The sequence below is a fragment of the Triturus cristatus genome, chromosome 6, assembly GCF_964204655.1.
Source record: "Triturus cristatus chromosome 6, aTriCri1.1, whole genome shotgun sequence".
Taxonomy (NCBI): domain Eukaryota; kingdom Metazoa; phylum Chordata; class Amphibia; order Caudata; family Salamandridae; genus Triturus; species Triturus cristatus.
The window spans coordinates 41,596,562-41,624,433 of record NC_140589.1 but is presented as its reverse complement, the minus strand read 5'-3'; the positions used below and the strand labels follow the sequence as shown (position 1 = coordinate 41,624,433).

General features: G+C 48.1%; 1 protein-coding gene across 2 annotated transcripts in view; it reads right to left on the bottom strand.

Annotated features, from left to right (window-relative positions):
- The window catches only part of MOCS1 (molybdenum cofactor synthesis 1), a 285,312-nt gene that overhangs the window by 33,604 nt on the left and 223,836 nt on the right, over nt 1–27,872 (bottom strand). For both annotated transcript variants that reach the window (XM_085610229.1, XM_085610231.1), the window contains exon 9: nt 13,113–13,233. In XM_085610229.1, coding sequence (XP_085466355.1) covers nt 13,113–13,233 — 121 coding nt within the window. The remainder of the gene's footprint in view (nt 1–13,112; nt 13,234–27,872) is intronic.

Here is a 27,872-nt window from a genome sequence, read left to right as displayed (position 1 = left end):
GTATCCTGGCACTCTCAAACCTGCATCTCTTTCTGCCTCCCAAACGTACACAGTAAGACCTTCGTGTAGTACATTCTATGGAGAATTGTGAGCTGAACCAAGCGCAATCCAGACCTCAGTGTGATCTCCTTGGGGTACATCAATGCCACCTTCCAGGCTCCTTCTTGCTGGGCACCTACCGCTGTTTCGGGCCAGAGCTTCAAGGTTCCTAACGCTTAATGAGCGTTATTCATCAATGAATGAATGAACTGCATTTCTATAGCGCACCGTTACCACAAGCATGGGGTGTCCTGGTGTGGAGCTAAACCATTAAGACACCTACTACAGGTTTTTGTCTTTGTGACAAGCTTCGTTGCCAGTGGCATGCATGCAACTTTTCGCACTAGGGGCAGGACTATCTTATCCTAACTCCAGTTCTCCTTAAACGGCGAAGGCCCAATCATTTACCACTAAGAGTTGCGTAGTTTTGTAAGTTACGCACCACATTAAGCAGGGCTACGGGGCCTTCAAATGTGCTTTAATGCAGCATCGATGATGCTATTCTGCGAGCGCCATCATTTCAGATCAATGAGCACACTAAGCATCTAACTCTCGGATTCAGACTCTCTATGGCGTGTTTTGCAAGATGTATATGAAGCGGGGAAGCGCAGCAGCTCTGTGCAGTGGGGGATCTCCTCATTAGTGCGAGAGGGAGTTATTTTCCAGTGAGGAACCTACACAATTCAGTTTCTTAGTGTGAAATGTTTCAATATCTGTTGCGATCCATGTACCCAGGTCCTTAAAATGCCCCCGCTCCACTCTCCGAGTCAATAAATGCACAGACGAGGACTAGCAGTTCAGAGGGAACAGCAGCAACTTGGTCTACAAAAGTCAGAGTATCGCCACTTATTTTGATTATCGTCCCTCGTCAATCTAGTAATTGACAATTGATAGTACAAGTGCCATATGCAACTCAAGGTACCGTCCACATACAATGAAATCTGCTCATCCCATTCACTGCACCGTTTTCATCCTCTAACTAGGGTGTCCTCTCATATCCATACAGCAACAGCTTATAACGCCAGAGCTTATAGTATCGGGGTGAGTGGATACCCCTGCCAGTCTCCCTTACATATTGCAAATCTCCTAGATTAAGTTCAGTTGACCCTTATTTTTGCTAACTGGGTGTGGTAAGGCAATTTAAACCAAGAAGGAGGTCCGCAAGCCCCATCTTTTCTAGTTCTAAGAACCAGAAGTGCCACTTAATGGGCTTTCTTTGTTTTTAATGATACTATGACAAATGGCTCTGTGACTTTTTTCACGTACGGCAGATTGCTGAACAGTTCTCGCAAGTTAAATCTAGTTGACTTGCCAGGCATCAACTACAATTGGTCAGGTGGCTTGTTAACGAGAACACCGTGATCAATCTACTTGCCAGTATGTTAGCAAGGAACTTAGCCTTGGTGTTCATAGTTACTGGGCTGTACAACGAGCAGTCCGCTTTGCTCTTCCCCTTTTTATGCAGTAGTTCCATGGATGCCATTTTCAGATCCATTTGTAGGGTGCCGTCTGGCTTCCTACAACAAGTTCAGTAAGGGCTGAGCAACAGTGTTTCTCCATCGTTTATAAAGTTCTATTATGTCGGAGGGACGGTCGGAAGCAGAAGCGAGGAGGCCGTATAGGGTGAATACTGGGGTATTTATTTGGGTGGAGAAAGTAAGGAAGAAGGGCTGAACAGAGAATGTTCTTGAGGAACAAAATAAAGCAATAAAGTCTATTCCGGCACAGGGGACTTCATGAACTTCTTCCTGGGCAGTTCTTCGTTAGAGGTCCATCTGTCGGGGCGATGGTGGAACGTAGATGGGGTCCCGGAATACACTCGAGAAAACAAATGAGAAAGGAGCGGTCAGCGTCTCAATCGCAGCATTTTTCTACCGTCACCACACCAGGTGCAAGAAGTGATGAGAAAACATAGGAGTCAATATGTGGTCTTTCTTTAAAGGTAAAAAATAAAAAATATACGGTCACTCAACCGTGGAACTGCCCTTTGGATTTCTTTCAAAGGTATAGGCAGTGTATTCCCTGGTGTCTGTTTTATTCTTTCCTGGGGGTGAGGGCTGTGAGGGGGGGGTTTAAGGGCTGTGAGGGAGTTAAGGGCAGTGGTCCAGAGAGGGATGAGGCCAAAGGACGGAGGTAAGAACTAGATAGATAAGCAATCACCACAAAAATGTTTCTCCTGTGTTTTTACCCTCCCTCTGTGCTTGCTCCCACCCCTCCCCCTTTGTCCCGTCACGTACCGCTAAAAGCCACAACTCTCCAGAGTTGTGGCGGCTTGTGCGTCCTCCGGGATCCATCAGTCTTCCGTTCACGTTTCAGGAGTCTCGTGGTCTTCCTCGTCAGCGGTTCCATCTCCGGTGGTTCCAGCGGCGTCACGCAGTGTCTCGGCGTCTCTCCCGTAGTTCACGTCTCCTCCTTCTGGATTCCTCTTCCGGCCTGACACACCTTCGATGTTCTCTGTCCCGCTTTTCTGCCGTCTGTGACCGGGATTCCGCGTTGTGGATTGGTTGTCCGTAACATCCGTTCCGCCTCCTCCAAGGGTTTCCTCTTCCGGGTTACGGGACACGTCCTGTGGAAGGGAGAAGTCTTTATTTAATTCCGGCAGGGATGCTGCATCGTCTTCCAATCGGTAAGGCGTCCAAGTTGCCTCACTTCGGGGTTTGTGATTATTCAGGTTTTCCACCCAGGGGTCTTCCTCACATATTAGTATGCCAGTGGGTCTAGGCTTTTTGCCCGATTTCAGCTGCATTATTTACTTCCTCTAGAGTTTTTTTTATCTTTCAAGTTCCCCTCTTTGTTTTTTTTCATATTCATGTTGTCCTACACTCGGCCACAAAGTTTGCCACTTCATAGACCATTTTAAACTTGTGTTGTAAATGTTTTTAAAGGAATCTGCTGACACCCTGGCCGCTTCCTGGTCATCTATTAAATGTACAGTTGTAGCTAATGCGACCTTATCTTTGTATGCTGTGCACCACTCTTTTTTTTTTACTCAACAACACCAGTTTTCCTGCCTCAACTCCTACCTCATTTGTGTGTCTCTGTGAGTTAAGGTAGAAGGTCCAGGTGTCATTTGTCAGTAATGCAGCATACCCTGCTCTCGTTACCTATAACTGCCCAATAGTCAATGTTAGGAGCGTGCATGTGAGGTCGGTCCAGTTTTATTACCTCCCTCCACACATGTTCACATTGTTTACACTTTTCTATATGAGTGCAAACCATGTTAAGAATCAAATGGTCCTCTCTACTAGAGAATTTGTAAAGTGCAAGGCGACCGGAAGGCATCCCAGCACTACTTTAGAGAGGCTGCACCATATAGAATGGGGAAGACATCTAAGGGCAGTTACTAATTAAAGAGCCAGGTTTTAAGGGCTTTTCTAAAGCAGCTTTTTATTTGTCACTCGGACAGCTAGAGGGAGGGAATTCCAGAGCATAGCTGCATTGAAGCTGAAGGACCGTCCTGCACTTCTAGCTCTTTAGACAATGGGGGCAGTCGCCAGCTGGAGGTTCAAGGATTGAAGTGGTCTATTGGTGATGTAGGGAGGAGGCAAACTGATGTAAAATCGGTGGGCTTGTCCGTGTAAAGCACAGCGGAAATGCACAGTGACTTCACTTTAATTACTTGGGCGATGGTGTGCCAGTGCAGGTCTCTCAAGCCCTGTCTAATTAACATAACATACCCTTACATAACATAACGTGGTTTTCAAACCTTCTAATAGATCCTGTTTTGTTAAATACCAGGTATCAAGTTGCCAATCGTACAAGCTTAGATTTAGGAGAATGAGAATTTAAAGCCACCATTTGGGGGCCGGGGCTTCGTAAGAGATCGGACGCACCCCTGCCAAGTACAAAGCTTTATAAAAGCTGTGGGTATTGGTGGTTACTCTATCCTTGAGTATGAATTGTGTGCTGTGTCGGGCATTCCTATCTTAGGTCATGTGCGCCCACAGCTTCATGGGGATCTTTAGTGGAGACCTTACCCTGACTCGTCATGTTGAGGCTGTATCCATGTAATCATCCATGATCATACTGGAGTCTTCCTCAATGTCGAGAACGTGTTTGGAACGTATAACAGTAGTTTACCAAGGGTCTCCATTACTGTAAAGGTACTTATATGGTGCTTACTACCCCTATGGGTTATTGACGCACTTTTATGGGGAAGAGAAAGTCAAATGGGAAGTAAACATTACTCAGGAGAACCTTCTCTTCCTCCTATGCACCTTCCCCACCATCTAACAACATGGGCTCCTAGTGAATCGCTGTGGGCACTCCTCTAGCACTGCACCGTGGCCAGAGTGGTTAAATAATCATTCATTCATTGATATACTTGGGGCGACTCTCCAGGAGTTCTGCTTGATCGCTACTTTGGCCAATGGATGTGAGGTTTAGAGGGAAGTGGGTGTTGAAGAACCCAATGGAAAGCACTGAAACAAACAGAAGAGAAAGAAGAAGCACTTGACTATCTTCTGACCCAGCAGGAGGTTTTCATGACTTTTTTTGTGATCTTCAACATCACCTCCTTCCGTATCGATTCCTGTCTGTGACAGCCTCTTTTAAGCAATGTCAAGAAAGCATGGCACTTCAGATCTATGTACGATTCCATTCAAGCAATAAAGGGTTCAGTTCATTTACAGCCCCTCATTAAATAGTAGTTGTTTTCATATTACAAAATTGGATAGTAGGTTTTTTCCTATTACGAGATACCTGGATCACTTCAGGGCTGGTATTCCCAGATAATGAACAACCATGCTTTATGTGGAATGTGCAAGATCAGACCATGCCTAGGAAGTAGATTGATTAAGAACAATTTAACAGTGCAGAATATATCCTCCAGATACTGCTCTTATTTTATGTTGGGGAGTTGAACATGCTCCACTGTAAAATGTCTAAATCTTAGGGCCCGATTTAGATCGTGGCAGGACTACTGTCATCCCGCTGTGGCAGCGGTTCCAAGTACTCAGTTGAGCTGACGGCATTCCGACCCCCATATTTAGATGTGGCATCAATAGACTGCTGTCCGCCGCGTCAGCGGTCTTCTCAGCTGGCTAACAGCACTCCATCCGTGTCAGGCCAGCGGGATTTTGCCGAGCCGATTTAGATGTACCCGTTGTGCTGACGATGTCCTGATGGCTGAGATCTGATGGAGTGTGGCCATGGGGGTGTGGAGACAGGTAAGTACTACTCATAATTTTCTCACTACACATATATGCTGTGGATCTGTCACTATGTACATGTAGGTAATGTGTAATGCTATTTTAATAAACATAACATTGCACACCAACAACATACACACGCTGTTGGATATACACCAACAGATTCCGGTGACAACGGGGTGGCTTAGCATTGTGGTCAAGTAGTAGCAACCTGTACGATGGGGTTCAAGATGGAAACGGAAGTGGGAACCAGAAAAAAAGGTACGTTTTCACCTCTTTTTTTTATTCTGCCCACTCGAGTATGGAGGCGTTCCACCCACAGATGCCTTGATGGAAAGGCATGCTGTAATCGGCTCTGCGGTCTTCTTGGCGGGACTCCCTCAAACAGCCGTTTTTGACTATGACGCCATCGACGCGAAAGGACGATTCTGGCGAAGTCTGCAAGACTTGCCGGTCTGTCAGCCACAGACCCGACATCATCTAACTACGGCAGCTGGCCCGCAAAGTTGGCAGGCGGGAAGACCGTCAAGAAAGTGACGGCGGGATCGGATCCGCCAAGATCTAAATCAGGCCACTAGTGTCCGCTTAGTCTGCAAATGTAGCCAAATTAAAATCACCCAGCAGCAAACAGGTGGTTAGTTGTCAGTGCTCATTTAACAGCAGGTAAAATCCATAACAGTGGTATGACGATCGCCTTTCAGAACTACTAGTTTTGTCACATTCATCTCTGCTGGTGGGAATCTATGCTTCTGAGAACGGCTGCTGACAAACAACTGCATCTCACAGTGGAATTAGAGACACTAATAAGTAATTAGGGACTGAATGCCTTGACACAGGCACGCTGTCCTCTTTAAACTGTGTTTTGGTGAGAAAAGGTTTACTGCGAGTGGCAAATTAGCTCGATAAATACAAGTAGATCATCTACCACTGAAATATCACCCCTGGAGGGCCCATGTTGATTCACTGCTCTGGCAAATGCTCAGTCCTGTCATTTCCTGGGTGAACCCCTTCACTCTCAGAATCCTGTCAAGCAATAAAGAGGAGGTGGACCATCAACCAAGAAGTAACAAGGCCCACCTTATTTGTTATTGATGCCACAATTTGTGCCAAGAGTAACACTATGAAAGCAGCACCCCCAGCAGATGTGAACACAAAACGTTATTTAACACACATCTCAGTTAAAGATGGAAGCTGCTACAGGAGTCAAAGGCTTCAAACAGGCAGTGCTGCTCCACACCGGCACAGGTGAAACTGTACAAGTTTTAGATTTACCAAAATGTCATTTTTGACCAGATGCCCAATAAACCGCTTCTATAATGAGCTGCCCAGTCGCTATTCGAAAACACCATAAATTCTAAAACATAAACCAACAGTAGCCGCAACCACAGATTCCACTCGTACACAAATCAAGCAGTGTCTGCATGTAAGTTAGCATCAAAAGAGGGTTGTTGTCCCTGATGTCACTTGTACAGCGACAGGTGGAAAACATTCAGTGGCGCACCTGCACAATGAGGTTTCTTGACTCCCAGAAGGCATCAACTTACATTTCATTGCAGGAAATGAGCAACAGATTTTCTTGCATACCGGCTTTAGCACTGTCTGCTATTTTTTTTAAAAAGCTGTAGCAACATTTAGTGGGCAAGAGAAGAACAGACTTTTTCATCAAAAATGGGGGGCTTTCATAAATATATATATTGCTCAGATCATTACTTGGCTTCCAGCTCTTTAGCACAGACAGTACCAGGTGCGTAGGCAACTATGTGTCTGCACTGCAGAATCCAGTCCAATGCCCCAAAGAGCTACAAGCCCAAGTCCTGTAGATTAGGTTCTTCTCGTCACTGAAGAACCTTGTTTTCATGGTTTGGATGGGTACCAGAGGCCAATACATTCCTGACTCACAAAACACGACTGAGTATGCTATTGTTTAATTTGTTTTTAGTCAACATATCTCCAACAGTGTCGCTGCCAAAAATATGATGCATTTTACTCTGTGAGATTAAGTACACCAGTTCATTGCTATAGCTCACAAAGCCATGCCCATCAGAAAGACAGCTCTTGATAACCTACGAGAGGATACTACTAGTCACAGTCTCTATAAGGCTTTAACCTCCTCAATCAGAGGGGCTCGATCGCAAGCGTCACCTCTATTTTAACTTGCCTCTATCTCCCACTAGGCAGTGCGCACTCTGTCTGCACCCGGAGAGACTGGGCTCCAGTCTGCGATTCTCTTTGACCATAACTGAGGTTAGTGGTCTTTTTTCACCTTCTTGCTTGACGACTGAAGGCTCTGCCCCCTGCCTCATCATCCTCATGTGCATGGCCTTTTTAATGTGGTAGGTGCCAAGGATGCGCAGGCATGCCAAGGGAAAGCCTGTCTGCACCCATCCACGCCAGGTGCCGGCCATGCTGCAAGCCCCTTCCCACAACCTAAAATAAGAGTCCAATGGACTTCTTCCCGTGACACCCTTCTCTCCCTCTATTTCACCAGGCCTTATTTTGTCTCTAGGCCCTTTTCAGTCGAACCCTCCTCACCTTCTCCTCATGCTCTGACAAACATGTTCTCTAATACAGTTGGCCGTGAAGCTCTAACCTGTGTCTTGACCATTATCCACTCCCTTAAACACAGCCTTGAAATCTTGCTGCCTTTTCAAGATCTAAACACAATATTTATTTCAGTCCATTGATGGACCCATGGTGCCTCAGCTACGGACCTCCATTTGCCTGCCAACCAACACTCGAATTCTTTTGGCAATTCAACTGCGGACTACATTTCTCCTATTTCTCTAACCTTCCTGGTAAATTGTTCTGGAAAACTTCAGCGTCTGAGGTGATCAACACCACTGTCATCATACTGCACTGATTCTTGAATCCTGAGCTAGGACTTACTTCAACTATTCAGGCACCACACACTGCCCAGCCATACCTTTGCGTTGACTTTTACTCCGCATGAAGAGGTTCTCTGCAGACCTGGTCAGACCACTGCACAGTGCATTTACCTGGCTTCTCCAGGCCAATGCCTTTCTTAATGAACACACCTCCACTTCTTCCTGTCCCAGACGAGCTTGCGTAAACCATCCTCTCCCACCTTGGTGGAGAATTTAAAGCCTTTTATTCCCTTACTTTCCACCCATCTTTCCACTGACATGAGTTTTAATGCATGGATTTCCTCTATCTTGATAAGATCTCTACTTTAACTAAACTCAGAAGCAACCGTCATTTTTCATCAGCACCATGGTTTACCCAGATACTGAAAGCCTACGAGATTCAGAGGAAACAAACATTTTTGCCACTGCACACTGACGCTATGCAACATTTTTCCTATTAAAACTCTGGACAGCCTAGGCATCCTTTCATGCAGAAAGATCACGCACTCTTTCTTCTACCTACTCTAGAGAAATCTTTAAAATGGTTAGTTAACTTACCAGTCCTAGATGCTGCACAATTCCTATCTGAACTACCCACATATTGTGTGATTCGCTCTCCACAAATGTTTTGAGAAATTCACCATAATCTCAAAATCTCTGACCCCCAAGTCATCTCTATCAGCTTAACACCTTCTCAGTCACCTCAAGTTCTCCTACCCCTCTGCCCTGCCAATTCACTATCTCTCAACTGAGATCCATTAAATCGGGCTTAGTTCTTGACCCCTTTCCTGCTGCTTTTTAGGTCAAATCTGGGCAGCGCATGCGCTGCGAGGCATGCTGTATTCAGGTAGGGGCTTGAAGCTCCGCCCACTCTCTGCCCATATTTTTCATTGGCTTGTTTCATTATATACTGTAAACTGTGCAGGTTGATTGGTCAGTAGGCTTGATAGTCCCACCTTAGTACCACCTTGTCTCATTTTGTAACCTGCCATGGTGACACTCCCTGTTATGTGTGTTGTTACTCTGCAGGCTTTAATTACAGCCTCCAATCACTATTTTCTCAAATAGCTTTGGCCTGCCTGTCTAATGCTTTTTTTTCTCAAATAGATAGCACGAACGCATTTGCAATGCAATATAACTCATTTGCAAGAGTTTAAGCTATTGGCATTGTAAATGACAATGCCTTTATTATCGGTTTTAAAAAACAACACATAAATAAAAGGCATTGTCATTTACAATGCTAATAGCTCAAACCCTTGTACTTGGGAGACCTATTGCATTGCAAATGCTTGCTCTACCTGGCCCCGGAACAGTTTGGTCACTTCCTAGTGAGTTACGCTGTCTCTCTCTTTCGGACAGCTTCGTTCTTCTGCTGCTAGAGACAGGCTACTGTGGTTCTGCTACTCTCAGCCGACCCTCGGGTCATCAGCAACCACTGACCATATTCTCTGCTTCCGATCCCAATGACCATTCTTGGGAAAGAAATCAACGTGCAGGTTTCTTCTTTTCTGAAATATCACCATATTCTACATTCATTCCAAATTATTTTTTGATTCTCTACCTAGTACTGAACCTGCTCTGTATATAATGGACGACCTTCAACTGATTGACCAAGGCTGTGTCGCTGCATTGATTCTATTGAACTTGACCGTGCCATCGGATGTGGTGGATCATCAAATTCTGTTGTCCTGACCTCACCAAAAAGGTATCAGAGATGATGGTTTGTCCTGGATTACAGATTACCTCAAAGATCGGTCTTAAGCTGTCCGACTACCCTCTTTGAGATCAAGTTTCTCAGACGTCACCTCAGGTGTTCCTCAAGGATCCTTGATCAGCCGACCCTCTTTCATGGATATTTCTCACCTCCGGTGTTCCTCCAGGATCCTTGATCAGCCGACCCTCTTTCATGGATATTTCTCACCTCCGGTGTTCCTCCAGAATCCTTGGTCAGCCGACCCTCTTTCATGGGTATTTCTCACCTCGGGTGTTCCACCAGTATCCTTGGTCAGCCGACCCTCTTTCATGGATATTTCTCACCTCCGGTGTTCCTCCAGGATCCTTGGTCAGCCGACCCGCTTTCATGGATATTTCTCACCTCTGGTGTTCCTCCAGGATCCTTGGTCAGCCGACCCGCTTTTATGGATATTTCTCACCTCTGGTGTTCCTCCAGGATCCTTGATCAACCGACCCTCTTTCATGGATATTTCTCACCTCAGGTGTTCCTTCAGGATCCTTGATCAGCCGACCCTCTTTCATGGATATTTCTCACCTTGGGTGTTTCTCCAGGATCCTTGATCAGCCGACCCTCTTTCATGGGTATTTCTCACCTCGGGTGTTCCTCCAGGATCCTTGGTCAGCCGACCCGCTTTCATGGATATTTCTCACCTCTGGTGTTGCTCCAGGATCCTTGATCAGCCGACCCTCTTTCATGGATATTTCTCACCTCAGGTGTTCCTTCAGGATCCTTGATCAGCCGACCCTCTTTCATGGATATTTCTCACCTCGGGTGTTTCTCCAGGATCCTTGATCAGCCGACCCTCTTTCATGGATATTTCTCACCTCGTGTGTTCCTTAAGGATCCTTGGTCAGCCGACCCTCTTTCATGGATATTTCTCACCTCGTGTGTTCCTTAAGGATCCTTGGTCAGCCGACCCTCTTTCATGAATATTTCTCACCTCAGGTGTTCCTCAAGGATCCTTGGTCAGCCGACCCGCTTTAATGGATATTTCTCACCTCTGGTGTTCCTCCAGGATCCTTGGTCAGCCGACCCGCTTTTATGGATATTTCTCACCTCTGGTGTTCCTCCAGGATCCTTGATCAGCCGACCCTCTTTCATGGATATTTCTCACCTCAGGTGTTCCTTCAGGATCCTTGATCAGCCGACCCTCTTTCATGGATATTTCTCACCTCGGGTGTTTCTCCAGGATCCTTGATCAGCCGACCCTCTTTCATGGATATTTCTCACCTCGTGTGTTCCTTAAGGCTCCTTGGTCAGCCGACCCTCTTTCATGAATATTTCTCACCTCAGGTGTTCCTCAAGGATCCTTTAATGGATATTTCTTTGAACAGCATTTAAATGGCAATAAATGAGAGGATAGCATGACACTATCGCAAACACCATATTCTGGGTTCAGGCTGCATGTGCTTGTCTAGAGATAACTGCATTCGTTCTTCGTGCATCTTGAAAGCTCTTTTTGAATGTGAATTTGGCTTCCAAAAATGCACTGCAGACACTTGTGTAGACACCTAAATCGTTTCAGGACCCTCTCTAGGGTGAACACTCTGCATGTACAAGAAAGGGGTAACTCTGGTAGCACTATGTTGATTGCTAAAATAGGGACATTCCACAAAGAAGCAAAGGTGCCTAGCTAGCACAAGTAAATAAAACACATTAAATACTGCTCCAAGGTTCGCTTGGCACTTTCAGGCAAGCCATTGCACTGTTATGTGAACTCCAGAACCTTGTGCTGACATGCTGTGTGCATATCAAGTGCGCGTATGTGGGATTTATTTGGTGCACATGTATGATTGTAGGACTTGGAGTGGGGTATGTAACTGAGTGCAGGTACTAGTGAGGTCCATTTTGGATGCCCCTGGTTTGGCACATCACAGGATAACAGATGAAGCTTCAAAGAGATAGCGGAAGTATTGCCACTATTCTAGTGACGGAGGATGGCGATCCAGACATTGAAGTGGTGAAGAATGCAGACAGAGCTAACCATGGAAGTTCAATGAGCAAGTTGCAAGCAAAGGGCCTACTGATTAGTTTCTCCTAAGTACTGCCATTTGGTGGATGGTAGGGGTCAGGGGTCAAACTTCAGTTTCTGTTGTCCAAGGTGAGGAAGGTAGCCTCTGCCTTTTTGCCAGTCTCCAATTACTACTTCAGGAAGGCTGATGGCAGCCCGGCGCACAGACCCACTTAATTGTGCACGTGCACTTAATTGTGCACGTGTTTTGGTCTGGCCCATAGGTAGCTGCTGCGAAAGTCATCACTTTGCACAAAGGCCTTGTATGACGAGAAAATTAGTGTTGAAAGACAACCAACCCAAATCCATTCTAAAACCTCAGACCGTGGATCCACATCAACTGTCAAGAAAATGAGTTTAAAAGTGAGATCCAAACCACCCTCCTTTGTTCCAGGTTCTTCATGAGCAAGGAAGGGTGCACTCAGCAGAGTACTGCAATGGCTGCTGTATGACCAGGGCTAGGGCCTGCCCGACAACAAGTCTGCCAGAGGGGACTCCTCTGAAGTCTTCAGTTTCTGATGGAGATGCCGAAGGTCTACCTAAGTGCCCAAAGGCCTACCTGCCTGCAGAGGGAGGGGATGAGTGTGCCTGGCCCTCACCTGAGCCCCTGTCTGCACATGGGAAGGGAGGATGCCATTGCAGAAGACGAGTGCAGATGCACACGTCTCTACGCTAACTCCATTCACTGGTCCCTGTTCCATTGCGAGGTTTCAGCCACAGCGAAGTTGCCACTGCAAGGTCAAGTATGCACCCTCATTGATGACACTCCAACTTCAACCAGCAGGTAAAAGTTGGGCTCAGTCTGTGACTGGGATGAGAGAGTAGACTCAATATCAGTAAGTGCAACCATTTTCCATGGTCTCTGGTACTATGATGTATATATCTTTGAGACCATTCTCTGAACAATGCAACACTCAGTGCTCCCCTGAAGCACAACACTCAATGGTAATCTCAGCCACAGCACCCACTGCTAACCTTATGCACTACACCAAGTACTTCCCTCCACTTTGAGCTCCCTTACTGCATATGACCCTCTGTGCTGTGCCACGTCATTCTTTGCTTCTATCTGATCATATTTATGTGCTGAACTCGGTCCATGAAGGTCTGTCTTTGCTGTTGTATTAGTAAAGGTGCCAGCATGTTCATCAGCCTCCGTTCCTGCTCTTTGTGTACATTTGTACTATGCTTTGTGTGGTTCTGTGTGCCTCCACTATACAAAAGTCAAACCTATTCATTTGGTCAATGCTTATTTATAATTGCATGGTGTCTGAATGTTTTCTTATTAGTTTTTTGGCACAGGTTACAGCACTCACCAGCATGCTGCTTCTTCTTTCTTCCCACTGCTGAACCTATGATCTGAACCAGCTCCTCCTCCGAGGCCTCTGATCGAAGGCAGTCCCTCAAGGACACTTCTGAATTACCAAAAAGGCAAACCTAGAGAAAAGGAACAAAAGATGAGAGGAAACCTTGAGAATAGATATTCTAATTTATCTTTCACCTATTCTTGGCATACAGAACCAAAAGGCACAGTTCCTCTTGAGGAACAGAGATTCAATAAACACAATCACTAAAACTGCTGGCTTTCAATTCTTTCCTCTTGCTTTTATCAAGTTCTCATAACATTTCTAGAAATTTCAAGATGCGTACAAATTGAAGCCAGCAGCAGAAGTTCTTCGGTATGTGGAGCCAGAGTGTGGAGTGTCTAAGTTCATCAGTGTGTGGAGGGAGAGTGTGGAGAGTATAGGTTCCTCAGTGTGTGGAGGCAGAGTGTGGAGGGTATAGGTTCCTTAGTGTGTGGAGGCAGAGTGTGGAGAGTATAGGTTCCTTAGCGTGTAGAGGCAGAGTGTGGAGAGTATAGGTTCCTCAGCGTGTGGAGGCAGAGTGTGGAGCATATGAGGTCCCACGAAATGTGGAGGTAGTGTGTGGAGAGTATAGGTTCCTCAGTGTGTGGAGGTAGGGCATGGAGGCAGAGTGTGGAGAGTAAGAGGGCCCTGAAAAGGATTCCCTGACCCTAGAAGTCAGTTGGCAGAACGGGGAGGATGGGTGGGGTGGTAAGGAATCTATAACTAATCTATGTCTCTTACAGATATATTGTTACCGAAGGTAAGTAACTTGTTCATCTGAAAGAGACAATTAGTTATAGATTCCTTACCTTAGAATATATACCCCAGCAATATCAACCCCAGACGTGGGTCTGTGAACCAAGTTCACACCAGAAAGTCCAGGAGAACAGAACGGCCAAAGAATCCGTCTCTCCGGACTTAGCTGTCCAGGCAGTAGTGTTTTGTGAACGTGTGCAGAGATGTCCATGTAGCTGCCTGGCAGATGTCATTGAGGGAGACTCCCCGTCCCAAAGCAGTTGTAGTTGCTGTCACCCTGGTGAAATGGGCACGCAATCCTACTGGAGGCTCCTACTTTGCCAAAGAGTAGCAAGCTTTGATGCACAAAATGACCCACCTAGAGATGGTCCGATTGTGCACGTCCCCAACCTTTTTTGGTGCCCACGTAGCCAAGAAAGAGCTGGTCATCTACCCAGAATTGCTTGGTGCGATCCAAATAAAATGAAAGCGCACGTTTTGGATTCAGGCGGTGGAGCCTCTCTTCCTCTTTAGAAGGATGCTGAGACGGAAAGAAGGTGGGCGAAGTGATTGTTTGACCAATGTGGAAAGAGAGCACTCACTTTGGAAAGAAGAGGGTCAAGTATGAAGGACAACCTTGTCCGGATGAACCTCCAGAAAAGGTTTTGAAGAAAAAGCCTGGAGCTCACTCACCCTGCGAGCAGAGGTGATGGCAACCAGAAAGGCAGTCTTTAAAGTGAGAAGTCTGAGAGGACAGTTATGTAGCGGCTCATCGTGCGCATAAGATAAGTAAGAACCAAGTTCAAGTCGCACTGAGGCATTACAAAGGGAACAGGAGGAAAAAGAGGAGTAATGCCCTCAAGAAAACGTTTTACAACAGGGGACTTGAAAAGAGAAGGCTGATCAGGAAACCTAAGAAATTCTGAAATGGCCGAGAGATCGCCCTTAGGAGTGCCCAGAGCAGAGCCCTGCTGGGCCAAAGAAAGGAGGAACAAGAGAACCTCAGAAAGAGGGGCAGAAAGGGGATCTACATCCTTTGCTGCACCCAATGCCACCAATTTGTTATATCTGCAGGCGTATACCGTCTTAGTGGAGGGACACTTGGCTGCCAAGATAACATCACAGACTTCGGGAGGAAAGTCGAAGTCTGACAACTGTCAGCGCTCAATCTCCACACAAGGAGGTGGAGGCTGGACAGGTTCGGGTGGAGTACCGTCCCCTGCTTCTGTGACAGAATCCCGAAGAGGCAGTCTGAGCGGAGGATCGGTGGCCATGCGTAACAGCTCGGGATACCAGACTCTTCCTGCCCAATCCGGGGCCACAAGAATTACATGGGCCCGGTCGCGCTTGATCTTCTTCAGCACTCTGGGCAGAAGTTGTATAGGCGGAAAGACCGCAACTCCACTCGCGACGAAAAGCATCGCCAAGCGAGTGCCGCCTTGGAAATTCCAACACGCGGAATTGCTGACATTGCACGTTCTCTTCGGTGCAGCGGCCAGGGCAGCCGACTTCGGAGCACAGGGTTCACGGTTCGATCCCCAGCTTCGGCAGCAGCTCAGCTCAGCTCAGCACCATGTGACTCTGGGCAATAGCTCACTTAATTTCCACAACAGCCCCAGCGCCTTGAGACCCGTAAGGGTGAGTAGATCGCGCTTTACACATACGGATTTACATTTATTTACATTTTACAATATCTAACCAAGGCTCTCCCCACTGCTGAAAGAGACCTTGCACCACCTCTGAGTGAAGACGCCATTCGTGATCCATCATGCACCTGCGGCCGAGTTTGTCCGCCCTGGCGTTCAGTGAACCTGCCAGGTGTTGAACCATCAGGGATATGACCTGATGTTCCCTCCATGTCCAGAGACAGAGAGCCTCTTGACAATCGGTCCACTACCTCTCCCCGTCCTGTTTGTTGCAGTACCACATGGTGGTGGTGTTGTCCGTGAACATCTGCACTACACTTCCCCGGACAGAGGGAAGGAATGCTTTCAACGCAAGACTGATCGCCCGGAGCTCTAGAAGGTTGATGTGGAGTCCAGACTTCGCCTGAGACCAGAGGCCTCTGATTTTCGCCTCTCCCATGTGGCCGCCCCACCCCAGAAGTAATGCATCGGTCACCACCATGAACTCCGGTTGGGGAAGGGAGAGGGATCTGCCGTTGACCCAATCCTGGTTCGTCAGCCACCACCGAAAGTGGTGTGCAGTGCCCCCAAGATCTGAACGCAATCGGACAGATTCCCCTGATGTTGTGCTCACTGAAATTTCAGGTCCCACTGCAGAGCCGGCATATGCCACCTGGCATGATCTACCAGCAGGATGCATGAGGCCCAGCAGCCTCAGGGTCATTCTGACGAAACCCGGGATAGAGGCTGAAAGATCGGAATCATAGCTCGAATATTCCGGACTCGCTGCTCAGGAGGATAGGCCCGAAACTGCGTTGTGTCCAGAACCGCTCCGATGAAAAGGAGCTTCTGAGAGAGAGTGAGGTGTGACTTCTGCACATTGATAGTGAACCCCCGCGAATGCAGGAGGTCGGTCGTAGTCTGGAGGTGGGAGACAACTGCTTGGGGCGAGCCCTCCTTCAACAGCCATTTGTCGAGATAGGGGAAGACTGGGACCCCAGATCTGCGCTGATGAGCTGCGACCACCGCCATCACTTTCGTGAACACCCGAGGGGCGCTGGTAAGGCCAAAGGGGAGCACAGTAAACTGAAAGTGCTTGTGGCCTACTGTGAACTGCAGGTAACGCCGGTGGGCCAGCAGGATGGGAATGTGAAAGTAATTGTCCAACGCTACCATACAGTCTCCAGGGTCGAGGGCAGACAGGACCTGAGTTAGCGTCAACATTTTGAACTTCTCCTTCCCGAGGAAGCGGTTGAAGTTCCTGAGATCCAAGATAGGATGCAGGCCATTTTCCTTCTTGGGCACCAGAAAGTAGTGGGAATAGCAACCACAACCTACTTCTGGGGCAGGAACTCGCTTGATGGCTCCCTTGGCCATGCGAGCCGTAACTTCTTGTTGGAAAAGGGCCAGATGATCCTCTGGCATTCGATGGCACTGATATGGCATGGCTGGGAGGGGAGTCTCGAAGGACAGGGAGTAGCCCCTTCGGACTATCTGCAAAGCCCACCTGTCCGACGTGATGATGCACCAGTGGAGGAGGTGATGGCGGATCCTGCCGCCCACTGGCGATCGATGGCCCTGAAAGGTCAGACTGGGAGGCTTTGGAGGCTGCTGCAGAGGGGGCACTGGTGGACTGACACGCTCACTGGCCCCCAGACCCACGACTGTGGGTCCTACATCCTAGGCCGCGCAGGGGCTGAACGGCTTGTGCCGGCTTGTGGCTTTGGGTGGAACGTGGCGGGGCACCCTTTCCGTAGCCACGAAAGGGACAAAAAGCAGACTGCGCAGGGCGGGTGATGGAGAGGCCATAGGACTTTGCCGTAGAGTCCTTGAAGCACTCTAGCACGTTGCCTGCTTTGTCGCCGAAGAGGCGACGGCCATCAAAGGGCATGTCCATCAGGGGAGCCTGGACATCCCCGGAAAAACCAGTCAACCTCAGCCAGGCGTAGCGTCGAAGGGCTACCGACGTGGAAATCGTCCTACCTAGCAAGTCGGCGGTGTCCAGCCCACATCGTATGGTAAACTTGGCTGGGTCTCTCCCCTCGACGACTGCACGGGAGAGAGCGGCCCGGGCCTCCTCTGGGCACTGAGGCAGCACCTGTGCTACCGTATCCCACACAGAGTGGGTGTACAGCCCAACAGACATGCAGTGTTTACCGACCGCAGTCCCAAGCTGGAGGAAGAAAACATCTTCTTCCCAAGATGGTCCAGCTTTTTGGATTCCCTATCAGGTGGAGCTTTAGGGAATGCGCCTTTGGACGTCGAGGCTTTGGACCCCCAAGCTCTCAGGGGTGGGTGCTGGGAGAGGAAAGTGGGATCGCCTGTAACTGGGCGGTGGTGTCGGGCAATCATCCTATCCACAGGAGCCCCCGTGTTTGGCCTGGACCAGGTGCCCATAAGGATGTCAGTTACAAGTTACTTACCTTCGGTAACGATGTATCTGTAAGAAACATTAGTTAGTTAGATTCCTCACCTTAGAATATCCCCAGGCGTCAGACTGGATCCGGAAGATTTTTCGTCAGCAATACCCCTTGCGCGTCGCTAGGCGTCGTCTGCGGCTCCGCGTCCGTGTCGTGCGCCGGAATGACGTCGTCGGAGTACTTAGACGCCGCCCTCGCGCGCTGACGTCAGTTCTTGTACATAGCTTTCCGCGCCAGGAACGCAGAGCCATGCAAAGACCGACACTGGTGCCAAAAATAAAATCTAGGGGCCTGAAAAGGATAACCTTAACCCTAGATGTCAGTTCGCAGAACGGGGAGGATGGGTGGGTCGGTGAGGAATCTAACTAACTAATGTTTCTTACAGATACATCGTTACCGAAGGTAAGTAACTTGTTCATCTGAAAGAAACACGTTAGTTAGATTCCTCACCTTAGAATAGATACCCAAGCAATACCATCCCCGGTGGTGGGTCTGCGAACCAAGATCACACCAGAAAGTCTTGGAGGACAGAACGGCCAAAGAAGCCATCCCTCCGGACTTGGCTGTCAAGGCAATAATGCCTGGCAAACGTGTGTAGCGAAGCCCACGTCGCCGCCTGACAGATGTCCTGCAAAGGGACACCCCGTCCCAAAGCAGTAGTAGCCGCTGTGGCCCGAGTAGAATGGGCGCGCAGCCCAACAGGAGGGTCCTTTTTTGCCAAGGAATAACAAATTTTGATGCACAAAACGACCCACCGAGAGATGGTCCGTTTGTGCACAGCTTTCCCCTTCTTAGCACCCACGTATCCAACGAAAAGTTGGTCGTCCACCCGGAACTGCTTTGTGCGGTCCAGATAAAAGGAGAGCGCACGTTTTGGGTCCAGACGGTGGAGCCTCTCTTCCTCTTTGGAAGGATGCGGAAAGAAGGTGGGCAAGGTGACAGACTGCCCAAGATGAAATGGAGTCACCACTTTCGGAAGAAAGGAGGGACGAGGCCGAAGGACAACCTTGTCCGGATGAACAGAGAGAAAAGGAGGCTTTGATGATAAAGCCTGGAGCTCACTCACCAGTCTAGCCGAGGTGATGGCTACCAGAAAAGCAGTCTTAAGCGTCAGCAGACGAAGAGGACAATTATGAAGAGGCTCAAAGGGAGCACACATTAGAAATGTGAGAACAAGATTCAAGTCCCACTGAGGCATTACAAAAGGGTCAGGAGGGAACGTGTGAGTAATGCAACTGATGTAGCGCTTAAAAGTTTGAAAATCGTAGGGGTGCGTTATATTCACCGTTAGTTGGCACCCGCATATAATCAAATGTGTACTCCGGTATTTTGTGTGCAATGGATTAAAGAATTGTATAATCTATATCGATTTTAATAGAAGTGTTAGCTATGTACAAGCATATTGTGAATGTATTAGAGAAATGTAGAGTTTAGTCATTTGAACAATGTGATGTTAAAACGTGTAGTTTAGAATTCGTGTCTGTAGACTGTTTAGTTTGACCACACATGAAAGAAAGACGTAAATGTCAATACTGTGATTTAGGCCTGCTTGTGTAACCGTAGTAGTGGCCAGAATTCACATATATCGTTGAGGCGAAAGGCCTGGTATTTTCTTATGTTAGCCAAGGGCAATAGGCCAAAAAGGATTTATTCCAGTAGCGGTTTTAGGCTGTAGTAAATTGCAAGTTAAAAGATGTGAAGTATGTCTGCCTTGCATGATCTCACCCCAGGTGCAAGGACCGTTGCTCGTTAGTAGAGAAGCTCTTTGTTCACGAATTGACTTATGTAGTAAAAGCCAGACATGGGAGTGCATTGGAATGTGCCAATCGTAACTCCTAGTGCGGATGGCGTCTGGGACTCAAGGCCAAGCGATGGACGATGGAACTGGACAGCGCTCTGTGGAAAATTACTGAAAGACGACCCCGCAGAAGAGGAGGTGCAAAGGGCGTGTTCTGAGATTTGGGGTTCTGTATTAGGGAAAGCGCCCCGAGGGTGGAGGCAGAGCAGAGCAGAGCAGCCCAGAGCAGAGAAAGGCTAGGCGAAGAGCTAGAGGGGGCAACTTAGGACAAGCTCTCTAAGTGAAGACTTCTCAGGAAGTTTCACTCTGACACCTTTCGACTGAGGGTCTCAAGGGATTGCTAAGTAGGGATGTCATCTAGTACAGAGTAGGGACAGAGATGGTATGGTCCAGTGTCCCTAATATCGACATTGGCTTGGTAGTTTTCTACCTCATGCTTTTAGAGATTGTGCTTTTAGTTATTTTTAGCCGTATGCGGATTCTTCGTAGAGTAGCATTTGTGTTAGTGCCTATGTACTTGTTGTGCCTCGTATTGAGGACTTTGTATCTTCAAATCTTTATGCTGATAATAAAAGCCAGAGAGCCAAGAGATTAAGTCTCGAGTCCTTGATTATGATAAATTGTGGACAGCATTTTCTGATAATTGTGTTTATTCCCTCCACGCTATTGGGCAAGTAAAAAGTTCCATCCGACCAGAGTGGGTTCTAGTAGATAATTGCAGGATACTAAAATGGGCCGGAGCAGTTGGTAGCAGAGACGGATGGTTACTTCCGATAGCGAGGGACGATTAGATTAGATAAGGATAAGTGATCCTTGAGGCCCAGAGACGATAAGTGATGGTGAATCATCAGATGGCGAGCAGCAGACGGCAGCAGACGAGCATCGACGGCGAGTAGCAGTGCGGCAGAAAGCAGCAGTTCCAGGAGTGAGTATGAACATAATGAGATGTTGTAGAATGCGGTGTTGAATCGTTGTGGGATGTCTTGCGGAGTTGATGTGTATGTTGTGTGATTGTGAGATCAGGCTGTGAGCGCGCGCAGCCCGAGAGTTGTGGTGTAGAAGACACCCGAGATAGATTTTTTTGACCACCCAAAGGAGATCGTGAGGTACCATCGATCACCTGGACCGAGATAGGGGGAGCGAACGTGTGTGTGTATGGCAACTTAACGCTGGTCGTGGGTTGTTGTGTGCGGATCGGAGTGTCAGTAACCTATCAGTGGCGATTTGTCTGGCCGGACGGGGGCAGACGGGCGCCAATCGAGGTCAACAAGGTCGAGAGACTGTGGACGAACAGTCAGAGGCTGTGGACGGACAGCCAGAGAAGTAACTTAATCGGTTATTTTAGTGTACGAATGGGACGAGAGTAGGCGTGAAACGTGTTTGGAGAAGGGAACTGCTGCGAACGGAGGAAGGTGACGTCAGAGAGTGTCGCGCTGTGATAGGCCGGTTGGTGTGAGTCGCGCTGTTATTGGAGGATTTAAGAACAAGAAGTAAACAGAGCGTGAGATCGAATTCGCTCATCATGAAGTGTCTTAGGGTCTTGCGAGAATTGTGTAGAGGCGATAAGCATGTGGTTGTTCGTGAGGGAGAAGAAGCCCCTCCCGAGGACACCGCAGCACATTACATGGCAAAGAATGTGGGGTTACATACTATAGTTTGGATTGAGAATTGGCACAAGATCACACAAGGTGAAGGGGAACTAGCTTTCCCGAGGTATGGCTCATTTAGACTAGCGGTGCTGTACCAGCTGAAGTCGGTGATGGGGTCCTTAAGACCCTTGCCAAGACCAGCACAGTTCGAAGCATTACATGCGTGGATTAGAGCAGCACATGATAAGGAAAAGGGAAGAAGCCAGGAAAGGATGAGAAAGTCGATCAGGGCATTTCAGGATGCCAGGTGGGACGCAGCGGAGAAAAGATGGAGAGTGCAGACAATTGAGGAAGAGAAACGGTATCCCTTATTGATAGACGCGACGGGGATAAGGCATGTGAAGGCACAGGATGAAGAGAGTGACTCTGATGATGGAGTATTGCAAAGATTGTTAGATGAGAGACCACCTCCTTATAATCCAGATGAAGCAGATGATAGGTGGGGTGAGAGAGGGGAAACTAGAAGAGTAACCATTCAACCTGAGACTCGAGTGGAAGGGTTGGTTTCGTGTGGAACAGAGAGTTCACGGAGTCAGTCTGAAGTTAGTGGGAGGATTGAGAGGGAGATGAGGTTACCGGATGCATTGAGGGTACCGGTCACCATTGGACCGATTGTGTCGATATACAGTCCGGAATCGGAGGAAGGGGAGAGGTCCGAACAGGTAGCAGAAAGAACGAGGAGAGAAAGCGAGGAAAGTGGGTTGGAAGGGGCAATGGTCCGACCTCCAAGCCCTGTACAATGGAGTACACCATTGGCAGCGGTGTCAGATACATCTAGGGGCGAAGAGGACCAGAGATCGGTGAGGCCGAAGGCTCTGATGGAGTCGAGATCAGATTTAAGGTCATGGGTACCGTCAGAGAGGCACCTGAACCGGAATGTGGGCCAAGCGGAGAAAGCTCGGGATAACTTTAGGAGTTATTCTGCTCCTATAGAAGCACCAGAAGAGAGGAGAGAGAAGGAACCAGAATGTGAATATGATGAGAGACGTGGAGCCAGTTGTCAGGTGTTGAAAGGAGCCTTGAAGGCAGGGATGATAGATATAGTAAGGCTCAAGGCAGAGGTAGACGAAATTATATATGGAAGTCTACCTCTTGAGAGGATAGTATCCTACAATCCGGATGAGCTGTTTTTCGTAGCGAAAGATGTGACTCGGAAAGCACGAATGGCACACGAGAAATTGAGGGGATTGGCGAAGGAATATGATGTGGATTTATCCAAGACTAGGGTGTTGCAAGGAAGTCATAGGATGCATTATACTGAGCGAGAGTTGGAGGAGAAGAGGGTTGTTGGATTGAGGTCACATGCCAGAGAACTGGTTCTAGCCATGCGGCCATGGCTGATGCTTGATAAATGGGAAGAGAAATGGTCTAAGAAAAAGACCTCTAAGGGAGCGGAAGGAGGAACCCCGGGTGAAGGGTTGTTATTAGCAAAGACCTTTCCCCTGAGGGAAGTGGCAAATGGAGGATATGTGCATGTACCATGGTGCAGGGGGGATTTGGCAGCATTTACGAATGATTTTCCCAGGCTCAGGGAGAAGCCTGCGGAGTGGTACAAGCAAGTTGCGCGTTTTGTTAAGATTTCGAAGGTGTTGTGGATAGATCTAAATACCTTATTCGATATTGTGGTTCCGGGAGATCTGTGGAACGCATGCAAGGTTGCTGTTGATTGGCCGGACTATGAGCCTGATAGGAACATGATTACCAATGGTCCGTCGCCAGTAGTGATGAGGTTGTATGATAAAGTAATTACCTGGTTGAAATCGAAGGTTTCACCCCAAGATATAGACTGGGTGAAAATAGACAGGACAGTGCAGGAACCAAAGGAGACAGTACATGAATTTTATGAGAGACTTTTGAAGGCTTTTAAGCAGTACAGTGGCCTAGATGAGCTGGAAACGAAAGATATGGGACAGTTTGTGTCTAAGTTCGTGCTGGGTTTGAAGCCCGAGGTTAGTCTCATGATACAACAGCATTTGATCTGTTGGCAGAATAAGCCCGTGGATGAGATCTTGCGGTACGCCAGGTACTGCACGGATGAGATTGAGTCGAATCACAAGAAGCTGAAAGATAACCTATTGCTCATTCAGATGCAAGCTGCTCAGGGACCGCCGAATGGGGGTCCAGTGGTAAGGAGACAGGGAAACTATCAGACAGGGAATCAGAACGTGCAGGGTCAGGGAAGGCCGAGGCCCATAGACCCTAGGACAGGCATAGACGTAGCAATACTGAAAAAGACGACTGCTTGTCACCAGTGTCACCAGGTGGGACACTGGAGGCGCGAGTGTCCCTTGAACCCCTATAATCAGCAACAGATGGAGGGAGGAATGGGTCAGGTCCCTGGGGCGGAACAGGTACAGACGGTGACTACACCGAGGATGATGCAAGGGGGGACCGGCATCCTGCAAGTGCAGATTCCCCAGCCACCCAGGATACAGAACATACAGCAGGGAGCTCGAACTTATTTGCAGATGCCCATGTTTGAAGTGGGCGAGGAGAGGGATACAGATTTGTTGGCTCGGTTGAGTTTAAGCCAAGATGATGATTGCCTACTTAGGGCCATCTTAGAGGTAGATCAGAGAGGACCCTTTGTGGAAGCAGAGCTTGACGGACACCCTACTACATTTTTGGTTGATACGGGGGCTACCAGGTCAACTATAAGGTCAGCGGTAGTTCCGGGTGTAGCCCTTTCTGGAGAAAGCATACAAGTGGTTGGAGTGGCGAACAAGAGGCTAGTTAGCCCCTTGACAGAACCGATTCCAGTCAGGATAGGAAACTTTAGGGATCGACATCAGTTCGTCGATTCTAGTCCTGTTTGTTTGTTGGGAAGAGATTTATTGTGCAAGCTCAATTGCACAATCTACTGTACCCCGAAAGGAGTAGGGGTGCAGACAAGGGATGATGACGCGACCTTTAAGGTTGCAAATCAGCGGGTGTGCGTGGAAATGTACCCAGCTTTGACAGTGGAGGAGCTTCCACAGGATTTGAGGGAGTCAGTATCGGCTGACGTGTGGGACCTAAGTGGGGAGGAGATTGGCTTAGTCAGGGGAGTGGAACCGGTGAAGATACAGGTTAAGCCAAACGCGGAATTCCCGAGAACACCTCAGTATAAATTATCCCCTGAAACGATTGCAGGGATTAAACCTGTGATCGAGTCTATGATTAGGCAGGGAATACTGGTGGAGATCATGGGTAGTCCATGTAATTCGCCCATTATGGGACTGCAGAAACCAAGTGGGAAGTTAAGGATAGTGCAAGACCTGCGGAAAATAAACGACATAGTCGTTTCATGTTGTCCAGTGGTACCGAATCCGTCTGTGATACTGTTTCAGATCCCATGTGAAGCTGGATGGTTCACAGTGATTGACTTGTGTCAAGCATTTTTTTCGATTCCCCTACATGAAGAGAGCAGATTTCTCTTTGCATTTAGACTAGAAAATCGTATATTAACGTGGTGTCGTATCCCACAGGGGTATACGGAGAGCCCATCGATTTTTAATCAGCTCCTAAAGAAGAATCTTGAAAATCTTGTGTTGCCGCGAAACTCTGTTTTGGTGCAATACATTGACGACCTGCTTGTTGCGTCAGAAACAGAAGACGCTTGCAGGACCGATACCATTGCGCTGTTGAATTTCCTGGGAGAGAATGGTCACAAGGTGTCTCCAAACAAGCTGCAATACTGTTTACCTGAGGTACAGTATTTGGGGCACAGAATCGAGAAGGGTAAAAGGAAGGTGTCTCCAGATCGCATTGATGCGATTCTGAGAATGCCAGTTCCCTCGACGCAGAGGGAAGTTAGAATGTTTTTGGGAATGGTGGGCTATTGCCGCCAGTGGATCCCAAACTTTTCCTTTGAAGCGAAGCCTTTACAGCGGCTGACGCGAAAGGATGTGAGTGATCCGGTACCATGGGATGACGACTGCTTGAAATCATTTCTAAGGCTGAGAGAAGCCTTATGTAGCGCTCCTGCGTTGGGAATGCCGGATTACAACAAGGCATTTGCATTATTCTGCTGCGAAAGAGAAGGTTGCGCATTAGCAGTGTTAACCCAGAACCATGGAGGTGTCCGTAGACCAGTTGCCTATTTCTCAGCTACTTTAGATCCAGTAGCTTCTGCGTTGCCCTGATGTCTCAGATCCGTTGCGGCAACAGGTGTCAGCATCGAGAGATGTGAGAGCATTGTAATGGGTCATCCTCTTACTGTACATGTGCCACATTCTGTTGAATTGTTGATGACTAGGACTAAAACACAGCACCTCACGAATAATAGGCTGACTCGTTATGAGCAAGTTATCCTTGCAGCCGATAATGTGATACTGAAGAGGTGTGCTGTTTGAAATCCTGCTACATTGTTACCTGTCCCAAATATAGATGATAATGAAGATTGTGAGGACCATGATTGTCTCGACGTTACGGAACTATGCACCAAACCGAGACCTGACATTGTCGATGAACCGCTCCCAGTGTCAGATGAGATTTCCTTTGTAGACGGTTCGTGTTTAAGAGACAGTGTCGGTCGGCTGAGAGCAGCGTTTGCTGTATGCACCATCACGGGGGTGGTTGAAGCCGCTTGTTTAGAAGGAGTATACTCCGCGCAGGTGGCTGAGCTCATTGCTTTGACTCGTGCCTGTTTGGCAGCCGACAAGATCCGTGTAACGATTTACACGGACAGCCAGTATGGGTTTGGTGTGGTTCATGACTTCGGACAGCTATGGTCCCAGAGAGGGTTTATGACGTCTTCAGGTTCTCCTATAAGAAATGGTGACCATGTGCGAAAATTGCTTGAAGCATTGCAAGGTCCTGATGAAATTGCCGTTGTTAAATGTGCTGCTCATACGAAGGGAAATGATTTTGTCTCATTGGGTAACAATTATGCAGATGAGGTAGCTCGGTTTTGTGCAGAGCAGGGATGCAATTTTACGGAGACTCACATTGAGGAAACTGAGGAGGAAATGGTGTATGGTCAGATGTTAGCAATGGCAGACTCATGGGAGGAACTGAAACAGCTTCAGGAAGGGGTCTCGGATCAGGAACGAGACAGCTGGATACGAGCTGGATGTGAGAAAGGAGATGTGGATATATGGGTTTCGAATGATGGACGAGCAGTGTTGCCGGAATGTTTATTGAATCCCATGGCGAGGTTGATACATGGTGCTGTACAACTTGGTAGAGACGCAATGATGAGAGTGTTTCGTCAGACTTGGTATAACCCGAAGTTTCGGGCAGTGGCTGAAACCGTGTGCCAGAGGTGTGTCACTTGTTAACAGATGAATGTAGGAAAGAGGACAGCTGTGACGTTGAGTCACATAGGGAGGTCAGGTGGACCTTTCAATAGGATGCAGCTGGATTTTGTTGAAATGCCGAAGTGTAATGGGTTGAGGTACATATTAGTGATAGTATGTGTCTTTTCCAGGTGGGTTGAGGCATACCCTACACGTAGATGTGACACACTCACGGTAGCAAAACTATTATTGAGAGAACTCATTCCAAGGTACGGGTTCCCGACGTCCTTTGAATCGGACAGAGGAACTCATTTCCACAGTGAAGTCATGAAGTTGCTTTGTGCTGCCTTAAATATAGATCAGAGGTTACATTGTAGCTATAGACCAGAAGCTTCAGGGATAGTGGAACAGGTGAATGGAACTCTGAAGGCTCGGATGGCGAAAGTGTGTTCGTCTACGTCTCTGAAATGGCCTGACGCATTACCTTTGGTCCTTATGAGCCTCCGAAGTGTGCCTGATAGAAGGACTGGGTTGTCACCCCATGAAATTCTCATGGGAAGAGCGATGCGTTTGCCTGCAATACCTGCTACTGCTCTGATAAATATCACTGATGATATGATCCTGGACTATTGTAAAGGCCTTGCTGACGTGGTCCGTTCTGTGTCTCAGCAGGTGCAGACAGCAACGGTTCCAGCTGCGAGTGACCTGTGCCACGACTTGTGCCCAGGCGATTGGGTCCTAGTTCGCAAGCACGTGAGGAAGAGTTGCTTGGATGCTAGGTGGCGCGGCCCATTTCAAGTGATCCTTGTTACGAACACAGCCGTCAAGTGTGGAGGTTTACCGAACTGGGTGCATGCTTCACATACCCGTAGAGTTCCAGCACCCTTAGAAGATACAGCCCCTCTCGAGAACGAAAATCCAGCAGAGCCGACAGAACCACCTGAGAGGGCCAGTCAAGCTGTAAGGGTTGCTGAAGCAGCTGATGGTGCACTGAATCGAGCTGAGGAAGGACGTGAAAGGAGTACTGACCCAGAAACAGGCGAAGGAGCAAGAGGTGCAGTGGGCAGTGCGGAATCAAGTTCTGCCGAGGAGGAGGAGGCCAGTGCACAGGGTATCGAAGGGAAGACCGGAGGTGCCACAGAAGGTGAAAGGGTTTGGCCCGCAAGACAGAACCGGGTAAACCTGAGGTTGGTACCAGACACAGATCTTGCACCAGTTTCGGAGGAGCCAGAAGAAGAATCAGGCGACGAGGAGTATCCTCAAGGTGTGAGAAGGTCAAAGAGA